Genomic DNA, 21,836 nt, shown 5'->3' with positions numbered 1-21,836 from the left:
ATCGCGTTGAAAGTTAAAAAAGGGGTAATGAAACAAATCGTTTAATGAGGAGAAAACAATGAGTAACCAATAAACACCCTGGAAACTTTTATGGCAAATGAAGATCGAAGGAAATTATTGTACAGACGAACTGAAAAATTTATGTATGCATAAACTTTTCCAGAAGAGGATCGCATAACAGTAGTTTTTTCAAGTTTGAAAAACTTGAAAATACTTTGTTCAGAAACGGTACTGCTTTTGAGGAAGTTAGGTATCAAAATCTCATTTTTTCCATCATTCAGTTCATTCATAGGCATTCACAGCAATTCCGAAATTCAAATTGATGTCTGGGATTGAAAAAAGTAAGCGTATCAATGTCTTCACGTACTGTCATCGTGACATAAATAGATTTCTTCTTCATATTATGAAAAAAATGCTGCTTTGTTGTGTGATGTTTATGAAAAAGATTCTGATGAGGTGATAAGACAAATGTATTATCTTCTTCTTTTCTGTGCAATTTCTTCTTCTTTTTTGTGCAATTTGATATTTTTGTGAAAGGAGTTGCTTCGGGGTAGCTTTATCCTCGAGTTTGTATCTGAATATTACTTCACTGATTTGAAAAGTACTTTCGATTGCTTCATTTCTTTCTTACGACTTTCTGTAACGGAACTCCTGATTGAACACATAAAAACAGTAAATACTCTTTATATATGTATATGAATAGAATTCTTTGAGGTTATGATGGTTTCCAATGAATAATTTTTTCTCTGAAATTATGGTAAGATGAAGAATTGAGAATGCACCATCAACAAAAAATTAGACAGTCAGAGTAACAATATAAACTCTATCGATTTTCTTTCTTCACTGAAAGTAATTTAGAAAATTCCCACTGAAACAGAAAATGGTAAGAGAGAAAAGTTTTCGTTTATGGTATACATTTCAGCAAAACTAAAAAATTCACTTTTCCAGTGGATCTACAAATGTTTAGAGAAGAATTTGTGTCACAGTGATCTCATAGTTATTTTCATCTGTGAAAATTTTTTGTTTTCATATTCAAGTGGTATATACAAAAAATTTTCGAACAGGATATTATTCAATCTCATACATATTGAACTCACCAATCAATCGATCCCAGCATCCAATAAACAAGTGGAAAGTATGATACAGCATCCAGAAAAGCAACGTCCGGTCTCCTTTCCAATAGCAGAATTATTGGGTTCAATGACGTTTTTGACCTGAAATGCGCCCTCAAAGGAATAATAAAATTATATATTCCATTGGAGGCGTAGTCTGCCGCTAAAATGATTGTTTTGTTTTGCCACTGGTAGTCTCTCGCATTTCTGTAGCTGCAGTGTTCGCAGACCTGTGCGAGTTGAAGGCAACAGAGGGGTTTCTTTTCTTTGAGTAGGTAGCACAATGTTGGACTAACTCCGATGTAGGTCGATACTGGTGGAAAACCCTTCACAATGCTGGGAACATAAATTAATTTGATAAAAAATAAGGAAAAACTTGGGGTTGCAATTGAAATGATAAGGTCTGAGTGAAAAATAATACGTTATTTGGTTGTTTTCAGAGAAGTTTTTGCACTGGAAAAACTATGTGTTTGTGTGAATGATTTTTAAGTGACTTTCCACTTCGAATTTCATCTCACTATCAAAAATGTATTCAAAAACTTTCATTTCAGTGCCCTCTGAAGACTTTTCACAAATTTGAAATCAAGGGTACTGTTTCATGAAATTCTGGTTGCAAATACTGAGGAACGATTTTGAAAGGTTATGAAAAATACATACTTGAGAATTTACTATGTAACATTTCTGAATCCTGAAAATGATTCATTGGTGTATCAGTAGTAAACCTTTTATAATTGAATATTTTTTGAATTTCAATAACGGACAGAAATAGTTATGTAAAAATAGGGACTGAGAAAAACTTCATATGGTGATCAGGATTATATCATTCACTATTTCACATCACCCACTATCACTTTGGATTTTTTTCAATTTAGAATAGCTCGAAAAGTGTCACCACTGCATTTGATAGGTCAAAATTGTACAAATAATATCCAAAGTGTTGTATGCTCCGCAAAAAGTCAATTAAATTCTGTGGTCTCAATATTTCACATCTGGTGAAAATATGCAAGAGCGGAGTCCAACAATGCCATCCAGAAGTTTCCACGTATTATATTAAGCACCTATATACTTTTTTCCCAAAATATATAATAGTTTCAACATCAGTACAGTACAGTACGTAGTCAGAGGTGAATGTATTGATCTGATTTTCAATTTTTAAAAAGTCATATATTTGTGATAAATTCATTGTATAAGTGATCTTGGGGAATATCGGAAAGTATGAGCTGTTTTCCCAAAAACTAATCTCTTCTGAAAATATATTCCTTTCAATTCATATACAAGGCTATTCAATTTCGTTTCAGTAAATGGAGATCACGTAAACCATAAGAGATAGAGTGTCGGTTGAATTGTGGCAAAGTTGTGTATTTTAGAGACCTATTCAATGATGTGAAAAAATTCAGTTCTGGAGATATACAGGAAAAACAAAAAAATCCTAAATTATATTTTTGCCTATATCTTCTTTATTCGCAGACATATTGAGAATCTGTCCACATTTTGCTATTGGCACTTGATGTGGTCTCTCAGAATATATCCATGAATCTTTCATACAGGGTGTCATCTGTCTTGGGCCATCCCCATCTTTGAATTTTCAAATACGGACCTGTATTTTTGTTGTACTTTTTGGATCGTAGACATTCACTTCATACTGAGAAATTGAATTTGATTTTATATTCCGGGATGTTTCGGTAATATTTGATTATAATTTTGTGAATTATTTCCTTTCAAATTACGGTCCTAGAAATTGGTTGACCGAGATGAATAAAAACATAATAGCAACTTCCACATTTTTCTATGTATCGTAGAGTTTTCAGAGTTTTTTTTTTCATTTTTAGGTACCTATCCATATTTTTTCCATTGCTCTGAGCGTTTTCTACAATGAACTTCGAATAAGAAAACCTTTTATTATTATTTGAAACATATCCAAATCAAAAATATATTTTATATGTGTTTTAATAAGCAAAAAAAGAAATGATAGCAATAATAACATCCTAAACGAACACTATAATTGTAATGAAAATTGAAATCAAGCAATTTATATAGGTACCCAAAAAAATTATTGGCGCAATAAATATTCGAATTCCATTTCCTTTCATTTCAATACATTTTTAAACTCGATTTTTCATATTATTTATCGCCCTCAATACACTCATTTGCTGCATTGTTGCAAAATCATTCAAAATCCTCAATCTCGAGTCTTACACATTTTCTATCTCTCTGCCAGCGTAAATCCTATTTTTCAATGTCCCCCATAGAAAATAGTCCAAAATAGTAAGATCTGGTGATCTTGCAGACCATCTTATTGTCCCATTATTTGTCTCGAAAGGAAAGCACTCCAATTCGAACATTTATTGCACAATTAATTTTTTTCTGTATATAAATTACTTACTTCATTTCAATTCTCATTATAATTATAGTGTTGTTTCGGATGTTATTATTGCTAACATTTTTTTTTCTGCTCATCAAAACACATATAATATATTTTTGTTGTAGATATGTTTCAGATAATCATAAAAGGTTTTTTTATTCGAAGTTCATTGTAGAAAACGCTCAGAGCAATGAAAAAAAAAAAATGAATAGGTAGGTACCTTGAAAAAAAATGTCGAAGAACTCTACGGTACATAGGGAGACGTGAAAGTTTCATTCATTCCAGTCAACCAATTTCCAGGGCCGTAATTTGAAAGGGAATAATTCACACAATTATAATCGAATATTTCCGAAAAATTCGGAAATATAGAAATGAATTTAATTTCTCAGTATGGAGTGAACGTCTACGATCCAAAAAGTATAACAAAAATACAGGTCCGTATTTGAAAATTCAAAGATGGTGATGGCCCAAGTCATATGACACCTTGTATAAAAGATTCATGGATATATTCTGAAAGTCCACATCAAGTGCCAATAGTAAAATGTAGACAGATTTTCAATATGTCTGCGAATAAAGAAAATATAGGCAAAAAACTTATTTGGGATTTTTTGGTTTTTCCTATATATCTCCAGAATCAAAAGAGCTATATTCGATTTCTTCACATCATTTGTTGGGTCTCTGAAATACGCAACTTTGTCATGATTTAACACTCTACCTCTTATCGTTCACGAGATCCCCATGTACAGAAACAAATTTTTATAGCCCTGTGTAAACAAAATGTTGTGAATTAATTTGGCAAATTCCTGAAAATTTTTTTCTCAATAATGAGAATATTTGGTATGCATATTTGGAAATTCAAAGTGATTTCTAATCAATTTGGTACCCTATGAGATGATTCAGGAGAATTTGTTCTTCTTGGTTTTACCGAAACGAAGCATATTTGGTTAACCTGCAGAAAGTTTTCATTCATTCAATCTTTCTTACACACATACAAAACATACATACGACCGATCATGGGCTATAAATCCATGATCAACAGCACAATGCCAACGCGCCTAACAAACCGCCTACAAGCCATCGAAAGGAGAATACTCCGAAACATTCACAACCTTCCTTACCGATTCCCTTCCAACGCACTATACAAAACAAAACTAACCCCAATAAATATTAGATTTCAGGAACTCCGAGGAAAATATACCAGCATAACCATAAGAAGCAACAACACCACAGCGAAAGAAACACTATCCACACCCTGGAGGCCCCGCGGGGGCACGTGGTGGATCCCAAGGAAAAAACTCCCATTTCCTTCAGCCAGGCTACTGGGAGCCATGGAGGATATACGGCAGAGGTTCCAAGACATCTCGGACGAGTTCCCGCTAGCAATCAGATGAAGATCAGGCCGCAGCCGAGGAAGACCCGAAACAAACAACCATACCAAGAACACCAGAACTAGAGACAACAAACGACAACCCACCAAGAAAACCAACACACGTATATTACGTGTGTTGTCCTGTATTTTCTTGGTGCATGTTTAGTTTTTGAGAATGTACAAACTTTTTTCAAAAATAATATTTTGTCGAAAAACCTTTAATAAATAAGTTTCCCATATGTTGCATACTTTGGAGATGACACTGTAGAAGTAGTTGTTTCCGAAAGTATTATTCCTTTCGTGTAATTGAATATTTATATGAAAGTAGTTATTTCGAAAGAACTTTCTCTTTCAGATCGTGCCTGAATGATACTTTTTGTACGATTCACACATCTTTGTAAGGAGTTAATTCTGGAATTATTTGCATTCTCTCTTTCTCTGGACGATTCCCACATTAATTTGTAAACTGAAGAAGTGGGTAGCCAAAGCTTTTCCTAATAATTTAATTTTTCTCAAAAATATGTAGCATTCAATTTGTATCAACTTATATTATTACACATTCTGTTTGATAACATATGTGCTTTTTTCAAGTTTTATGGTTGTAGACAGCTCAATAAAAACAGTACGAGAGAAAGAACTGCACTCACATAGAAATGAAAATCTTTTGCGATTATTAACAAATTCTTCTAACAGGGGTAAATATTGCATTACTACCGTTCAACTTAATTCGATACACATGTTTTAATTATAAAAATACATTTTTCAATTAACTCGTTGAATTGTTTCAAAAATGTATTTCGTTAGTAGAAAGAAATGAAGTTATTAGTAAAGAAGTTCTGAAAAAATAATCAGGTCACGTTTCTTTAAAAACAGAGTATAATTGAAAAGTAATTGAATTCTTTTCTTGATCATAATTCGCAATTTCATGAAGTTGCCATTCAACACTGAAACTGAATCAACTTCAATCAATTGTCTCAGTCTGGTGTTCCAGTTTCATGGCAGGATACCATGAACAATATTAATGCAGTTGACGGAATATACAGGATGTTCCCTAATTACGGTACGAAACTTCAGAAGGTGATTTGTTAGATCGTTCTAAAAAAAAATTACTGTCACTGCGTTTCTGAAATAAAGGGCATTGAATTTTCAAAAAAAGGGTATTTATAAAATATCATAGACATCCTTGAAGTATTAGAGCACTTATTCAGCCCTAATAAGATTGAAATTATTAGGTTCAGTGGAGTCCACAGCTAAAAGAAAACTACACAATTTAGTTTATGGAACACGGTACACAATCATTATCAATGGCAAATATCGATGTTTCGGAATAAAACACTTGTGTAATTGACTCTTCAGTACCAATTTAGATAACATTACAAGATAAAGCATTCAATTTATTCTTTATATAACGACTTCATGTCACGAATGAGTGGGATCTACTCATGTCACCGATGACAGGAATGTAATGACATCCATTCGATTATGTGATTCAATCCCTGACATGACAATGTCCATACATTGAAAATTTGAATCAGTTTAACAATGAAATGAAAAAACTTGATGAACTTTGCAAAAACAAAGAAAAATTTCTGGAGGTGTATTCAATTCTTTTTTTGGTAACAGGCCAATGCTGGTATTTTCTGAGCAAGGTATGACATTTAAGTCTCATATTCATCAAAGTTATGAGATTTGAATTATGTTTTATCCATAGAGCAAAAGATTCAAACAAATAAAAGAATTGGAAAAAAGTCGGAGTGACAGTATAGAGTCCAAATTCCTAGCAAGGGTATAGAATTGGAAACTGAGCAACATTTTTCTATGGCATTTGTCGGAATTTCCACTCAAACTAATTGCGAAGTCAAATTTTCCTAATATCTATTAATAAAAAAAAATCCATATGTCACGAAATTTATGTGTGACATTGTATTTATACATATTGAGGGACCACCATCTATAGATGAAATAATATTCATTTCTACAAGTATACAAGTATTTCGATCGAAATAGCAACACTGAAATGGAATCACAGTTAGAAGTTCATAGAATACAACAATTTGAAACCGTTTCCACACATTTTGAAACCGTTTTCATATAGTGAATTCAGTACTTCGATACCTTCAATTGGAGTTAGAAACAAGTTTATTACCCCATTATTCTCGACTCAATTATGAAATAACATAATATGGCATGACTGAATCACATATTTTGAATAATTGCATAAAGTACAATTCTCATAGTACAATTCAGAATACACTAATACAACTAAACACTGAATATGTACATAGTCTCGCCCTGTATTCATGCAAGTAAAACAATCAACGAACAGTTTTTTATTTACTGGTTTTTCACAAAGAGGGAACAGAGAAGTATTATATGAAAGGACAAAATATAATAGTTTCATCAGTGGCATAATTTTAGGATCCATAAAAAGTCAAAGAAGGAAAATATAGATCGATTCTATAGAAAATATTTGTTTTGCAAAAATTCGGATTGAATGCTTCGTAAATATACTTTTCTTTCCATTTCCGAAAACCATTCGAAAACTATATCCCAGTCAACATTTGAAAAAATCAAATTACATTATTCTCTATACAAAGATCGTGTACAGAAGTTTCTTTCTAATAGAAAATGAATATTATAGTTTCACAATGGTTTGTCAGAGAATCGCTTCTTTGAAATTCATTTGTCAGATCGGCAATACCAAAGTTTGCAAGGTTCAGGTTATGCCCCAACACTGAATTTTTTTTGGATTTGTGACGTGGCAATGTAGCCAGGTCGTTTTCCTGTTTATCAGTAGACATGGTGTCAGAAAAACATCAGATCGATACGGAATATAGAAAACATATTTTATGAAAACATACCACATACACGATGATTTTCACGATTTACAGTCATTTTTGATGAATATTATAGAAAATAACCTCGAATTCTACTGCAAAAACAGTAGACCTGTAGACACTGTGTATGGCGCACCTCTCATGCAATTTTTTTATCTGCAGTGGATTAATTCGCATTTTTCTGCAGTCATATTATATTACGGCTCCATTGTAGAAGATTCGATCTTTCAGCTCGCGGTAAATAACAAGAGAGTAGTTTAATCGTCTGCAATATAAATATGAAAGAGTGAATTCGTAGAATGTAGTTTCATTCATGATATAAATCAGCAAACTCACTCCTTCATATTGTGAATAACACTCATGAATATTGTTGACTTTGCTTCTATTATGTTATAAAAATTGTTCGTGTATGTACTATCACAAATAACATAACCTCAATTGTGTTTGCTCGCACCATGGCATCTGTCATAACCTCACAAACCAAATTTCGTTGATTCAGTTCAGTCTTCATTTCTCATCCTTCATTTTGAAATGTTTTTATAGTTATTCTGCTATTGCAGGTGGAGATGAATCGAATAAATCAAAAATCATGAAAATGGTTGAGTAATGAATAGTGCAACCAATAATATTTTGAAAGTTTATGATTGTTATTCATTCTGATAGTTATTCTGCTATTTCGGAATCTTTATGGTAAGGTTTGAAGTTCAGTATTGGTCGTTATGTATTCCAAATTATTCTTCTCGGTCGGAATCGTGTTGGTTCTTTCATGATCTGAGTAATATTATTGGAGTTTTTTCCAAAACCAAACCGTTCAGTTTAATCTTCCTCATGAAGATGATCACTTAGTGATCGAAACACGTGTCGAGGTATTAAAATATCGGTTTGTTGTTGGGAAAAATCACCAGTAATATTCATTACTACATCAAAAGTTCCAAACAGTGCATCACATGAACTAAGTGATGCTGAAGTTTTATGAAAGAGCCTTGCTTTGCAATTTTGCCCACCTCTTATATTGAAGAAATTCTGGCCAGGTGGATATTATGAGCATTGATGTCAACAAATATGGAAAATTTTGGCACTCGTTTCATTGATTTGCAAAAAATCGGCGGTATTAGAAATATAGTATATTGTTTGGATGTTGATCCATTATGAATGTGGTGATTTCATGTGATTTTACCTCAAACCATATAACATCAGAATTTTGAAGCAGCAGTATTACCAGTTAATCGGGAATTCGCAGCATGGATCTAGAAAATTGATGTGGTTTGTTGTTGAACGGTTGGTTGGTTTTGGTATATGCCAGAAAATGAAATAAATTAATTTGTTTGCGGCGGCAGTGTTCACATGCATGTTCACATCCCCACTACACGATTAATAGCTATTTAAACTCCGAAGTAATTGGCATCGAGAGCGCCGGCAAGGTTTTTTTTCGTTTTCACACTCCATCGGAGAATGCAATAAAATGTTATTTCGGATGCAACTTCATTGCAAGTGTATATCTGATTTCAGACAGTTATTTCACCACATGAAAGTATCGTGTGAAACTGCACATACAGTACAGAATATAGACATTTTTGAACGGAAAATGTCATGTGAACGAACAGAGTACTCTAGCAACCACCAGTTATTCTTTCCTAGACATGTGAACGAACAGAGTACTCTAGCAACCTCCAGTTATTCTTTCCTAGACACTCTAATCATTAGAAAAGAGTGTAGAGTAGTTCTTAGAATATTATTTGGGGACTAACAGAAATGTTAATATCGAATCAAGTTTTCCATGGCAGTATGAACTATGTTATGTATCATACAGTGTGTAACAACGAAAACTTAACAGAGCCGTTTTTTAATATAAAAAGTAAGATTTAAAAAAAAAGCTCGGACACGTTGATTCCTAATTGAAGGGGGACACCTTTCAGACTAATCAGATTTTTTGTAGTACGCACCCCCTCGGAAAGGTGCGTCCGACGACACTTATTTAGATAGGGAAAGTAGGTCGAGTGGCACCTTGTTTCGAAGGTCTTTCGAATACCTTTACAACTCTGTTGAAAGAAAATTTTTGTAACGATTAGTTTTCGAGATAATTTGAAGTTGAAATTGCCATGTTAATAATACATTAGACAGACTACTCGGTAACTTGTATGCCTAAATGAAAAAATTTTCGTTATTTTGTTATTTGTTTGAAAATGCCTTACACTACTGCTGAAAGGGTTTCAGTTATTGCTTCATTTTTTGGCAACGATCAAAATGCTAATAGAACATCAATTTTATTTAACAAGCAAAACCCTGGTAAACACCTAAGCAGAAATCACGTTCTGGATTTGGTCACAAAATTCAGGGAGAAGGTTCGGTTTCAAATGAGAAAAGAAATGTTCAGAGAAGGGTAGTGAATGACGATAATGCGATTGGAGTGATTGGTCAAGTCATCGCCAATCCCAGGTTAAGTACCAGAGGTTTATCAGCAATGGCCGGAATAAGCCATATGAGCGCATGGAGAATTCTTAAAAACCATAAATTCCATCCTTACAAAATTAAACTTGTTCATGAACTCAATGAGAATGATTTTGACCGAAGACAGGAGTTTTGTGAGGGCATGAGTGAGAGATTAATGCAAAATCCCGAGCTGCTTTATTACATCTGTTTTTCGAAAAAAAGCTCATTTTATTTGAATGGTTGCGTGAACCGTCTCAATTGCCGTTATTGGTCGGATGAAAATCCAAGGCAATATGCAGAAATACATACCCAACATCCCCAAAAGTTGAATATTTGGGCCGGAATATTAGGCAATCATATTATAGGTCCATTTTTCATTGATGGAAATTCAACCGCTGATTCTTATTTACAACTTCTTGAATACAACCGCATATAGTTGAAATAATTGAACAGGATCCAAGATGTCAAGATGAATTTATCCATTTTTAACAAGACGGTGCACCACCCCATTATGCCCAGCAGGTTCGAAATTTTTTGAATAATCATTTTGAAGGACAATGGATTGGCAGAAGAGGTCTAATTGAATGCCCAGCCCGATCACCAGATTTAACACCACTGGACTACTTTTTGTGGGAATATTTGAAGTCTAAAGTTTATGCTACACAGCCAGCCAATTTGTATGAATTACGTCGTAGAATTGTTGATGAATGCCGAGCTATAACTCCTGAGATGTTGAATAATGTTAGAGCAAAATTCGAACAAAATCTATATTAAAAAGAATTATTGGGATTTATTAACTCTAAAACAGTTTCTTTAACTATTATGTGTCATCAGCATTCAAGGAAATCAGTATCTTGTATTCGTTGTATAGGTAAGTTTTTAGTATGATTCACTTTTTTATCAGAAGCAAAAAATATCCACGTCAAAATGCAACCTTCATAAGGAAGTGCCACTCAATTTACCTAAAATGTAAGGGTGGTAACCAAACCCATCCCCCGAAAAAATCTTCTCGTAATAAACAAATAATTCTTACTTTTTTACAAAATCAAATGGACACGTATTAGCATGTTGTCATTAAAAAGCAAAAATTTATTTTTGTATAAAAGTCTGAACAATTTGATTTATTTCAAAAAGAGTTGAACTCAATAAAAATACCTTCGAATCTTCAAATTATCTCGAAAACTAATCGTTACAAAAATTTTCTTTCAACAGAGATGTAAAGGTATTCTAAAGACATTTAAAACAAGGTGCCACTCGACCAACTCTCCGTATCTAAATAAGGGTCGTCGGACGCACCCCTTCGAGGGGGTGCGTACTACAAAAAATCTGATTAGACTGAAAGGTGTCCCCCTTTAATTAGAAATCGAAGTATCCAAGCTTTTTTTTAAAATCTCACTTTTCATATTCAAAAACGGCTCTGTTGAGTTTTCGTTGTTGCACACTGTATATATTTTCATTAAACAGTGTACTCGAACTAAGCAATAAGTTCACGTAGGAGAAACAGCTGAACTCTGCCAAACCGATCTACCAAGACCTGCCACTTCGAGAAAGTCGAGTTTTTGATGTGAAACATCTATAGCCGCTTGTAAATTCGATTGCTGGCGTGACGACAAGTCGCCATGCGCAAGCGACTATGCCATTTTCTTCGGCATTACGCAATCTCTCCCGCCACACTGACCTTGGATACCTATAGTATATACAGTTGTGTTAACCACAGTATATATAACCTGTGTTTTACTGAAGGAATGATTCTCAAAAAATATTGAAAATAAATTATGTCTGACAGTAATAATTTGGAAAGTCAATGTGAGCAGACTCCTGCAAAGAGAAAAAAATCACATTACGACACACTATCAAGTCATCAGTAAGTTGATTATATTGTTATATTTTATAATCAATTGAACGGTTTCATTCAGCTTGTCCTGTTTGTTTGTTTGTTTATTTATTCATTTATTTGGGTCAATTAATTTTGATTTCATTCTTATGAGAAATAATGCAGTGAACTACTCGTTTTAACAATGAATTTCAAAAAAAGTGACAAAATTGTATTTCAGAATCAGATGATGAAGTGTAGGGCACGAATATATTTCATTTGTTATTGAAATTGTTATATCAACAAATTTATTGAATATTTGGTTTTTTAACGATGATGGAGTTTATATTGAAACGATTATTCTTGATATTTATAATTCAAGATGTGTTCGTACTATATTGTAATAAATGGCTAAGATTTTTGGGTAAACTAGTATATCAAAACCTCCCTAAAATTTTTTCATGTATATTTCAATCACCTTTTTCTCGAAATACTCTTATTGATATTCTAGGTGTCACGTGACGTCTCACATTTTTGGGGATTGTTTTGCAAACAACAATTCAATTGGAGGGAACGCAATCCAAGCTGACGGCTTATTGTTATTCATAACAAACTAAAAACATCTACTATATTTCAGTCCGTTATTTTCTTCAACACTCTAATCATTTTTTAATGACCTTTTTAGGTATTTTCACCTTCCACAACCTGAAAAATATGAAAATCATAATGAAGAACTTTATACAAGTGTAGAAAGGGCAAAATTTTTAGTTTGCCCCGATAAGTTACTGCGTAAAATCAAAGTATTTCTCACAAACAAAAATATTCAATTTGATAGTAACTTGTCGTATTAAACAATTTTTTTTATCAAAAGTAACATTGAGAAATAATACAATAGTTATCTTAACGTTTCGGAGGCCAAAATCTGCCTCCGTCTTTAGAAATGGACAAAAAATTCAAAGATATTTGCAGTTGCTGCTTATTTATTTACCAAATTCTTTGACAGATGTTGAGAAATGAATAATCAGCAAAGAAATAACTGCAAATATCTTTGAATTTTTTGTCCATTTCTGAAAACGGAGGCAGATTTTGGCCTTCAAAACGTTAAGATAAGTATTGTATTATTTCTTAGCAATTTTTCGATAGGAAAAATTGTTGAATACGACAAGTTACTGATGAACAGAACATTTTTCTTTGGGAAAAATATTTTGATTCAACGCGCAGTAACTTATCGAGGTAAATTGAAATGTTTGCCCTTTCTACACTTGTATAAATTTCTTCATTATAATTTTCATATTTTTCAGATTGTGAAAGGTAAAAATACCAAAAAAGTTTGATAGAAAACTGATTTTCCTTCACAAAAAATGACTTTTGTTGAACACTGATTATATGTTTTGAAAGCTGTCACTTAAGCAATGCTATCCATCTTTCATTGATTAGTGGATATCGACCTTGGTAGTTATTCTGGTAGTTTTCAAGAATATATCCATATTTTCCTTCAGTAACTGAACGCATTAGCTTCTAGCGGATAAACTGAAAGGAATATAATGAGTAGAAAGGAACTTACCTAATACATTCGTCATGCCATGCTAGTCGACTTGAATCCTCAGAATCGTCTAGAGTAAGACTGGACCTGGGGAGTGCAAGGTTCAGGACAGAGTGATCAAAGAAACAGAGCCTTCTGTGCATGTCATGACCGTGCTTCCACAAGACATTTGAGGGGCGTTCAGGTGAACGTAAACAGATAAAGCACAGATAGACTAACAGAAGGAGATGAAAGGAGAAGTTATAGCAGCCACAATGGCATCACTAAGCTAAATATATAGAATTCAAATCTTCAAAATATTCATTTCAAGCCATTATAGAAACATGCAACAGAGATGTTTCATAATTATATTCGCTTAATTGTCATTAAATCAAAGAAGACAACATTATTCATTCACACAAAGTAAGAGAATGTTCTTCAATTTCTACATTAGAGTCCTATAAATTCTATAAAATTTATAGAAATTCTTGTTTTTCATCAAAATTTAAGGTATTTCTACATTTACGTTTGTTTCTACGTGTATTTCAATTTATAAGACAGGCACTAAAAAGAAAAAACATTTTGACACCTGTTCATTGATTGGAATATATTTTATGTCAAAAAATTTCAATTTGAAAAAATCATTTTAGTTATATATATTCTGTATAGAAATGCAATCAACTTCCCTTCTAAACGATGAAACTGATACTCCAGGTAAAGAGTAATTCCCAATCGCCAGTAATGTTATACTCTCGACGAGAAATGTAGTACGCGCGACGACGAGAGTATTGCATTTCTGGTTATTGGGAAAATCGCTTGTTCTGAACTTCACTTTGGAGTTGATTTTTCACTATACAGGCAATTTCTTTAATAACCCCCCTTTTATTTTTTGAACGGGTCAACTCAAAAAATTGAAATTTAGGATAATGAAATCAATGCATGAGTACTTCATGTACTCAAGTGAAATTGACAGACTAAATTTTCAAGATGGCAACTGGGCGTCCATCTGGGAAAAAAATTGAATAGAAAGGGTGGTCTTGTGACACATTTTTTGAAGCTCCTGACAAACGATTCACAACCCTAGACAACCACCACAAAGTTTACTGAACTTTTATAAAAACAATAAAAGGGTCGATAGTGAATTCAATTTTGAATAAATTAATGATCTGTTTGTTCACAAAACTATCTGTGAAGTAAAAACGAATGCTAAAGGATGCGATGGGTTGAGTATAAAGCTAATAAAGTTGTGTTGTCCTCATATCATACCCTATATTACCCACATCATAAATTTCTGTCTAACCGAGAATGTCTACCCAAAGGTCTGGAAGAGAGCCATTGTGAAGGTTCTGCCTAAAAAATAAAGTCCAATGGAATTTAAAGATTTGATAGGAATAAGTATTCTGCCTGTATTGTCTAAAATCCTAGAAAAAGCCATGGAGTTTCAAATTAAAAACCATCTTTTGAATTTTTCTCTGTTGCCTTCTGTTCAATCGGGATTTCGGAAAGGGCATAGCTGTACAACCGCTCTTCTACATATTGCGGATGATATAAGGAAAGCAATAGACGAAAACAAATGTACGGTGTTAGTCCTACTAGATTTCAGCCGGGCATTTGATACTATTAGTCATAATCTTTTGTTGAATATTTTGGAATATATCGGTTTTTCTGCTAATGCTTTGGCATTATTGGCAAACTATATGAAAGATAGACAGCAGATGGTCAGTATAGAGGAATGCACCTCAGATATTCTATATATTGAATCAGGAGTACCCAAAGGTTATATACTTGGCCCTTTATTCTTTTCTATATATACTTCTCATTTACTACAAGCTCTTCAAACTTGTCAAGTGCATTTATACGCTGATGATACTCAAATGTATCACAGTTTTCCAGCGAAAATGGTATACAATGCTTGTGGAGTTGTCAATGCAGATATAAATAGATTTGTTGAACTGGCAACGGACCATTGTCTATTTATAAATCCTACGTTCTAATGTAAGGTGTTGGCTCGTATTCAAACTTCTGTATTATTATATATGATAATCACATTTTTAGATTTGTTTTTTTTGTGTTTTTTACAGGGTTAAGTGAAAGAACATTTTCTGTGATGCATTGCATTACAGACGATGAACTCCGCCCTTTATTTCATTTCGTAGGTTAAGGATATAATTATGTCAATTTCTGTTTCTTATTTTTCATAATGAAATAATAAAGACGATATTATTATTATTATTATATAATGTCAATATCTTCAACTACTACAAAATGGCGGAACTTTTAATAATTGTCTGAATACATTGACATTTAACTACATGATATGAGGTAATAAGCTTGAGTTCAGTTCAAAAGATGTTCGAACTGGTTGCCTTGAATTTCTTGACATATGAACAGCCTATCCGATATTTCAAGTCGAACATTTTCGAACACAGTAACGTCAACTTATCTACAAATATTTATTATTCTCTGCCGTATATCTAATATTGAAGCAGGTTCAGTTTCGTACACCTTTCGCTCCAAATAGCCTCATAAAAAATTCAAAGGTGTCAAATCTGACGACCGGGCTGGCCATTCTTTAGGACCTCGACGGTCAATCCAACGACCGGGAAAAGTAGTATCCAAATAATTTCTTACTTGTCTAGAGTAATGTGGAGGTGCTCCATCTTGTTGGAATACAATATTCATATCGCATTCATTAGAATTCGCTTCGACGATTTCAGTGATGAGAGGGTCAACAGTAGTTTCCACTATATTCAAATACAGTTCCCTTGTTGAATTTTGATCAATAAATAGAGGTCCTCCTATATGGCTTCCCAATATTCCTGCCCAAACTTTTCTGTGGAGATATGTTGGATGCCTTGCAATGGTTTCCGTCATGATTTCGCAGAATTCTGTTCTTCGATCAGGGTCATCTTCAGGTAATTGGTGTACCATTTCAATTTTGTATGGATGATACCTATTTCTCTTCAAAAGTCTCCACACAGGAGGAGAGGAGTAGAAGGAGATGGAGACACTTTTTGTCGTTTGTCGTTTTCATAAACAAAAAAAAACTCAACAAACCTAATCAGGTTGTTGGAATTACCATATGACAGATAAAAAGGAATATTTGTAGAAATATCGATATTAATGTGTTTATTTTCAGGAAAGTTTTTAATTTTTACGCCATTTTGTAGTAAGTGAAGATATTGACTTCATATTCTAGGATTGTGAAGTATTCGTCAGGTGCTTCACAAGTACCATAAGACTCTCCTTTCCTCTTAATTTTTTTTCGTAAATGGCGCCCAATCGCCATATTCAGAGTTTCATCTGTCAGTTTCATTTCGAAATAAAGTATTCATGCATTCATCTCATCATCCCAAATTTCAATTCTTTGAGTAGACCCGTTCAAAAAATAAAAGGGGGGGCATTAAAGAAATGCAGTGTATTTCTCACATGGTCTGAGTAGGAGGCTGATGTCGATTATCGACCACCCCCACTACCTGATCTTGATCCTCAATAACACGACATTGAGCTACAAGCACGTCATATGGCCGTGCGTATATGAAATTTCACCTAAACATTCGATATCGTCTCTAATATCTGGATCAAGTCAAAACCGCCGATTGGATTGCCAACGAATTGAAAAAAAAGTTTTTTTCCAAGGACGAAACACAAGCACTACATGAAAATTCTTAAGTCGCTCTATGAGTGGTGTCTGTGCGAAAATAGTGATTCTCATTGGATTTGTATCGCTGAAGACTAAATCCATTTGGAAAAATATTCTCAGAAAGTTTATTCCACATAAACACAGTTCTCCAAATGAAAGAGTTCTCAAACAGTTAAGTTCGAGGTGTACTGCGTTGAACTTCAAAACGATGAGCAGCCACATGGAAGCAACTTGAAGAAGTGTTGATCTATAAAATTGTAAGAATTGAGATGAAGGTGTTTGAAAGTTACAATCTATGAACTCAAAAGCTTTCTGAAGTCAAAGAATTCAATAGTTAGACTGTTGTTAGAATAATATGGTTTTTCATTGAGTATAGCTGAAAGGACTGTTATATTGGTTGGGAACGGTACATTCGGGGAGAGCAAATTATTTAAGAAATCTGGCAGGTACAGTTCGGAGTTGGGACATATGAATAGGATGTGATTTATATTCGTTGAAGAAAAATTGTCACATGAGCATAATGGATTGCATATTTTTTCAGGCAACTGACCATGGTTCATTTTCATTCGTGTGATGGTAGTGGCGTGAAATCTTGAAAAGTTGAAATTGTCTATGTGGGGGATACTTTAAGGTAGAGTGGGGTGGATTGATGAATGATGATTTTTTGATTCAGATGAATTCACAATCATGCCACAAGACAAACCAAATTACTGTCAAAAATTTAAATTCAAAAAAGTTTCTGAAAAGAGTCTATATATCATGATAGGATATTTATATATAATTCAATTTCCGAGAGATTGAAGAAACTATCCTAGATAGTTTTTATCTTTGGTGAAAAAACGAATCAAATTAGTGGAGGATCATAGTATGGCATTTTTTATAACACTTGATTCCGTTTCAACATGTACATTCTAATACCAATAAAGTTTTTTTCAAATCATCAAGGATTGTATCAGAAATTGTGTCTTTCGACATGAAGAAGCTGGATTCATCACTGAACTCTTCCGATAGAGAAAATTTGGTTGTGTGTCAATTGAATGTTTCTTGATTTCCATCATTTGATTTGGATCATGTTCATCTATTTCTTGCGCAGCTATTGTGCGCAGTAAATGCTTGGGTTGAACAGCAATGATATCTAAAACTCGAATTTGAAGCTCCTTGGTTTCAAAGGATCGGTCGACATGACAATTTCAATCAGTTCGTCCATGGAATGAAATCATTTCAACTTTGTAATCATTCAAGCAAACCGTATCGAAAAAAATTAAATGAAGCATCTTACTTCTCAATGTCAATGTCAACAAAAACTGAAATAATGGCTACTGCTAGAAACTGAAATCAAAGAAGAAGAGAATCATGTTGTGTCGGACTATATTTCGGTACATGATTTCATTCAAGATTCTAGCGTGCAAAGCCCTGGTGCCGCTTCTGCAAGGATGAGAATCTTGCAAATGCATAAAGAAGTATATTTATTCTTACATATTCAATTTACCTCTTCTGTGAGTTTGAATTTCAGTATTTGAATTGATATTTAGCAGTGAGTAGGTTTATATGTCAGAAAGGAAAGACTCCAGATTTGCTTCAATCATCAGCTTACAAATTTCATCCGAATTATCATTTCTATATGAATATGTATGTCTTCGGTATCAAAATATACACTCAAATGATAATTGGATGAATGAAAGGCATCAAAACTCAGACATTCAAAGCCATAAAGCACATAGCACAAAGGCGTGTGAAGTCTTTCAAGGTCAAGGTCAAGTGGTGGAGGTAGCCCCCTACTGATGTCGTTGGATGCGTGTTTTATGAAACATTCCTTGAATGTAAGATTATCCATATCATCAGGCAAAGTTTTATCATTGACTGATTTTGGATGCCGTTACGAAAATTATAGCGAAAAAGGTTACTCTTTTGAATGCTGCATTGCTATTTGACGATATGGAAGTTGATAATTTGAAAATATTGTCACACATCTAATTCCTGAATGACCTCATTATAGAATTTGAGTCAGTAGTATATTGAGAATAGACAGGTGTATTGCCAAAAAAATTGATGAAGGTTATCAAAAAGTTCTAATGCCCTTCCAGCCCCAAAGATCTTGTATTATCCATGTGAGAGAATTTTCTTTTGATGTTGAGTCTGTTATTCGTGAATGTTAATCAATACTTTATATCGGACTATCTCCCTCCCCCTGAACAAGTGGAGAGCAGCAGAAGTGAATTGACGATTGTGTGTTCAATGTTGGTCCAACATGTTTTGAGAATAAATATGCCGTGGATACTTGATTGTGGTGAATATAGCATCTCGAATAAATAACCGAATCAAAATATAACTGTATTTTGTCGTTTTCCAACGTCACGACAGAGTAAAAGTGTAGGGAAAAGAACTATCAATAGTGAAACTCACAATACTGCAGTAACCTCCTGATTTCAGAATGATTCAATTCAAGCTCTCTACGGATGTATTGAGTTCAACGACCTCGTCAGTTTCGTGAATAGGCATATCGATAAAAATCTGATGAAAAGTTTGTATAATCACAGTCCATTGTCGATATCTAAATGAGTGTTCATTTCAAATATCAATTGATCCCTCACAATAACAATCTATTGTTTTCTTCTGCAAACTTGTTGGTTTAATGAAGAATTTGAGATATTTTCATTATAGAGATATATAATATCTGAATTATAAATTGGTCACTACTAATAACCGCTCATTATATCCCTCATTTGAGAGTTCTCAAAATATGTCAAATCCAACTTGAAATAACACTTACCAAGATTTTTGGAAAATGTTGTTTTACCAAAAAGAATACAGTACAATCTTTTTGAAATCGCCAAAAAATGGTTCTGAAGATATGTAAAAGAATACGGTTACAAATTTATTTTCAGCGTGAGGCTCATTTGGATTTTTTTTGTAAAATTTTTCATAGGCATACAATAACACGAAAATCACACCTCATAGGCTTGAGACTGTGAAACCTTGTCAGAGAAAGCATGTGAATAATGTATAACATTGATAAATTCATGTAAGTATCACAAAAATGAAATTGTATCAAATCTCAGAATTTAATGAAAAAATCAGAGAAACATCGATATGAGGAAGTTTTCATAACATACGGAAACTATCACATTCATTTTATTAGACATGCATGTTTGTTCTTCCAGTTCCAGTTCCGAACATTTTTGTTAGAAGAACTGACGACAACTAACAATAAACATCCATTCCTTCTTAGAATAATCGAACGAATGAATAACTCACGCAATTTTTTCGCTAGGCGATCTCCATGGAACGTCGTCTTCGAGTTCATCATCACTTTCATCTCCTTCATCGGTTACAGCTTGAGCAATATTCAGAGTACTACTAGTAAACATATCCGGAACAGGAAGTATACTAGGACGTCTGGAATTTCGTCGTTGGTTGATGATTTCGGGACTAAGCAGATTTGGATTATCACCACCACTTCTTGGAATACCAAGATGATTACCTATAGGAATGAATTATCATTTCATTATTCATTCTCTCGTTCAAAAAAATTATGAATATTAAACCATAAATGCGATCACACATATATTCAACGGTGAAATCCTGAAGGGTACTAATAATAACACAAATTTTTGGGAAAGAAAGTTTTTGGCTTTCTACTACTCCATCTTGATACAAAAAACCAGGATGAGAGAATCTCCCAAGGAAAGGGAGGAAGTAATCAATTTTAAATAAATTACTCTATACATGGATGTGTAGATCATGAAAAGAAGTAACTTTCAGGCACAAACTGAAAGAAAGTCCTCCTGAAACAGCTACTTTCATATAAACATTGAATTACACGAAAGAAAAAATTCTTTCGAAACAAATAATTCTATATGAACACTGAATAATACAGAAGATACTTTTCTCTACTCAGTTTGTATTTCAAACATTCGTTGAGGAATAAAAATCAGATATCATTGACATGAGTTCTACTTTAAATGAATGGTAATAAATTGCACTTACATGGAACACTGTCACCCTCACTGGTATACACCGATGTTCATTCAAAGTAGAACTCATGTAAATGATATCTGATTTTTATTCCACAACGAATATTTGAAATACAAACTGAGTAGAGAAAAGTATCTTCTGTATAATTCAGTGTTCATATAGAAGTATTGGTTTAGAAAGATTTTTTTCTTTCGTGTAATTCAATGTTTATATGAAAGTAGCTGTTTCAGGAGGACTTTCTTTCAGTTCGTGTCTGAAAGTTACTTCTTTGCATGATCTAAACATCCATGTATAGAGTTACTTATTTGAAATTGATTACTTCCTTCCTTTCCTTGGAAGAATTCCCTCAGCCTTGTTTTTTGTATCAAGATGGAGTAGTAGAAAGCCAAAAACTTTCTTTCCCAAAAATTAATCACTCCTTAAAATATTACCCCTTCAATTCAAATAACACAAATATTTCGATATAATTCTCTTCAAGTATTTATCAATAACTTCCGTGTTATTTCTGGTAAGAAGGAGAGTCATTGAAATAGTCGTGAGAACTACCATGGAAATGCACATTTTGAATGAATTTTGTATAAAAAACCTACATGGTTAATTACTGCTTTTTCGGAAATTGAAAACTAATATAACTTTTCCCATTCGAATTGTAATTGTATGATATCTTCTTCAATAGAAAAAAATTGGAGTGCAAAAACAGATAATTGATTCCAACCAATATATTGAATTACCCATTGTAGGTGCCCTCATCTTATCGTGGTGATGAGGTTTGC

At 33.4% G+C, this 21,836-nt stretch overlaps 1 protein-coding gene across 1 annotated transcript in view; it reads right to left on the bottom strand.

The window, feature by feature from the left end:
- SLO2 (slowpoke 2) overlaps nt 1-21,836 on the bottom strand; it is a 226,691-nt gene that overhangs the window by 46,245 nt on the left and 158,610 nt on the right. The window contains exons 13-14 of the mRNA XM_074178939.1: nt 20,344-20,569; nt 1,098-1,448 (exon numbers count right to left, since the gene is read on the bottom strand). Of these exons, the coding sequence (XP_074035040.1) occupies nt 1,098-1,448; nt 20,344-20,569 (577 nt within the window). The remainder of the gene's footprint in view (nt 1-1,097; nt 1,449-20,343; nt 20,570-21,836) is intronic.

This window comes from Leptinotarsa decemlineata, unplaced genomic scaffold, assembly GCF_025532065.1.
Source record: "Leptinotarsa decemlineata unplaced genomic scaffold, Ldec_3_MD MMD2_tig00004307_RagTag_RagTag, whole genome shotgun sequence".
NCBI classification, from domain to species: Eukaryota; Metazoa; Arthropoda; class Insecta; order Coleoptera; family Chrysomelidae; genus Leptinotarsa; species Leptinotarsa decemlineata.
This window is presented reverse-complemented; position numbering and strand designations above follow the sequence as displayed.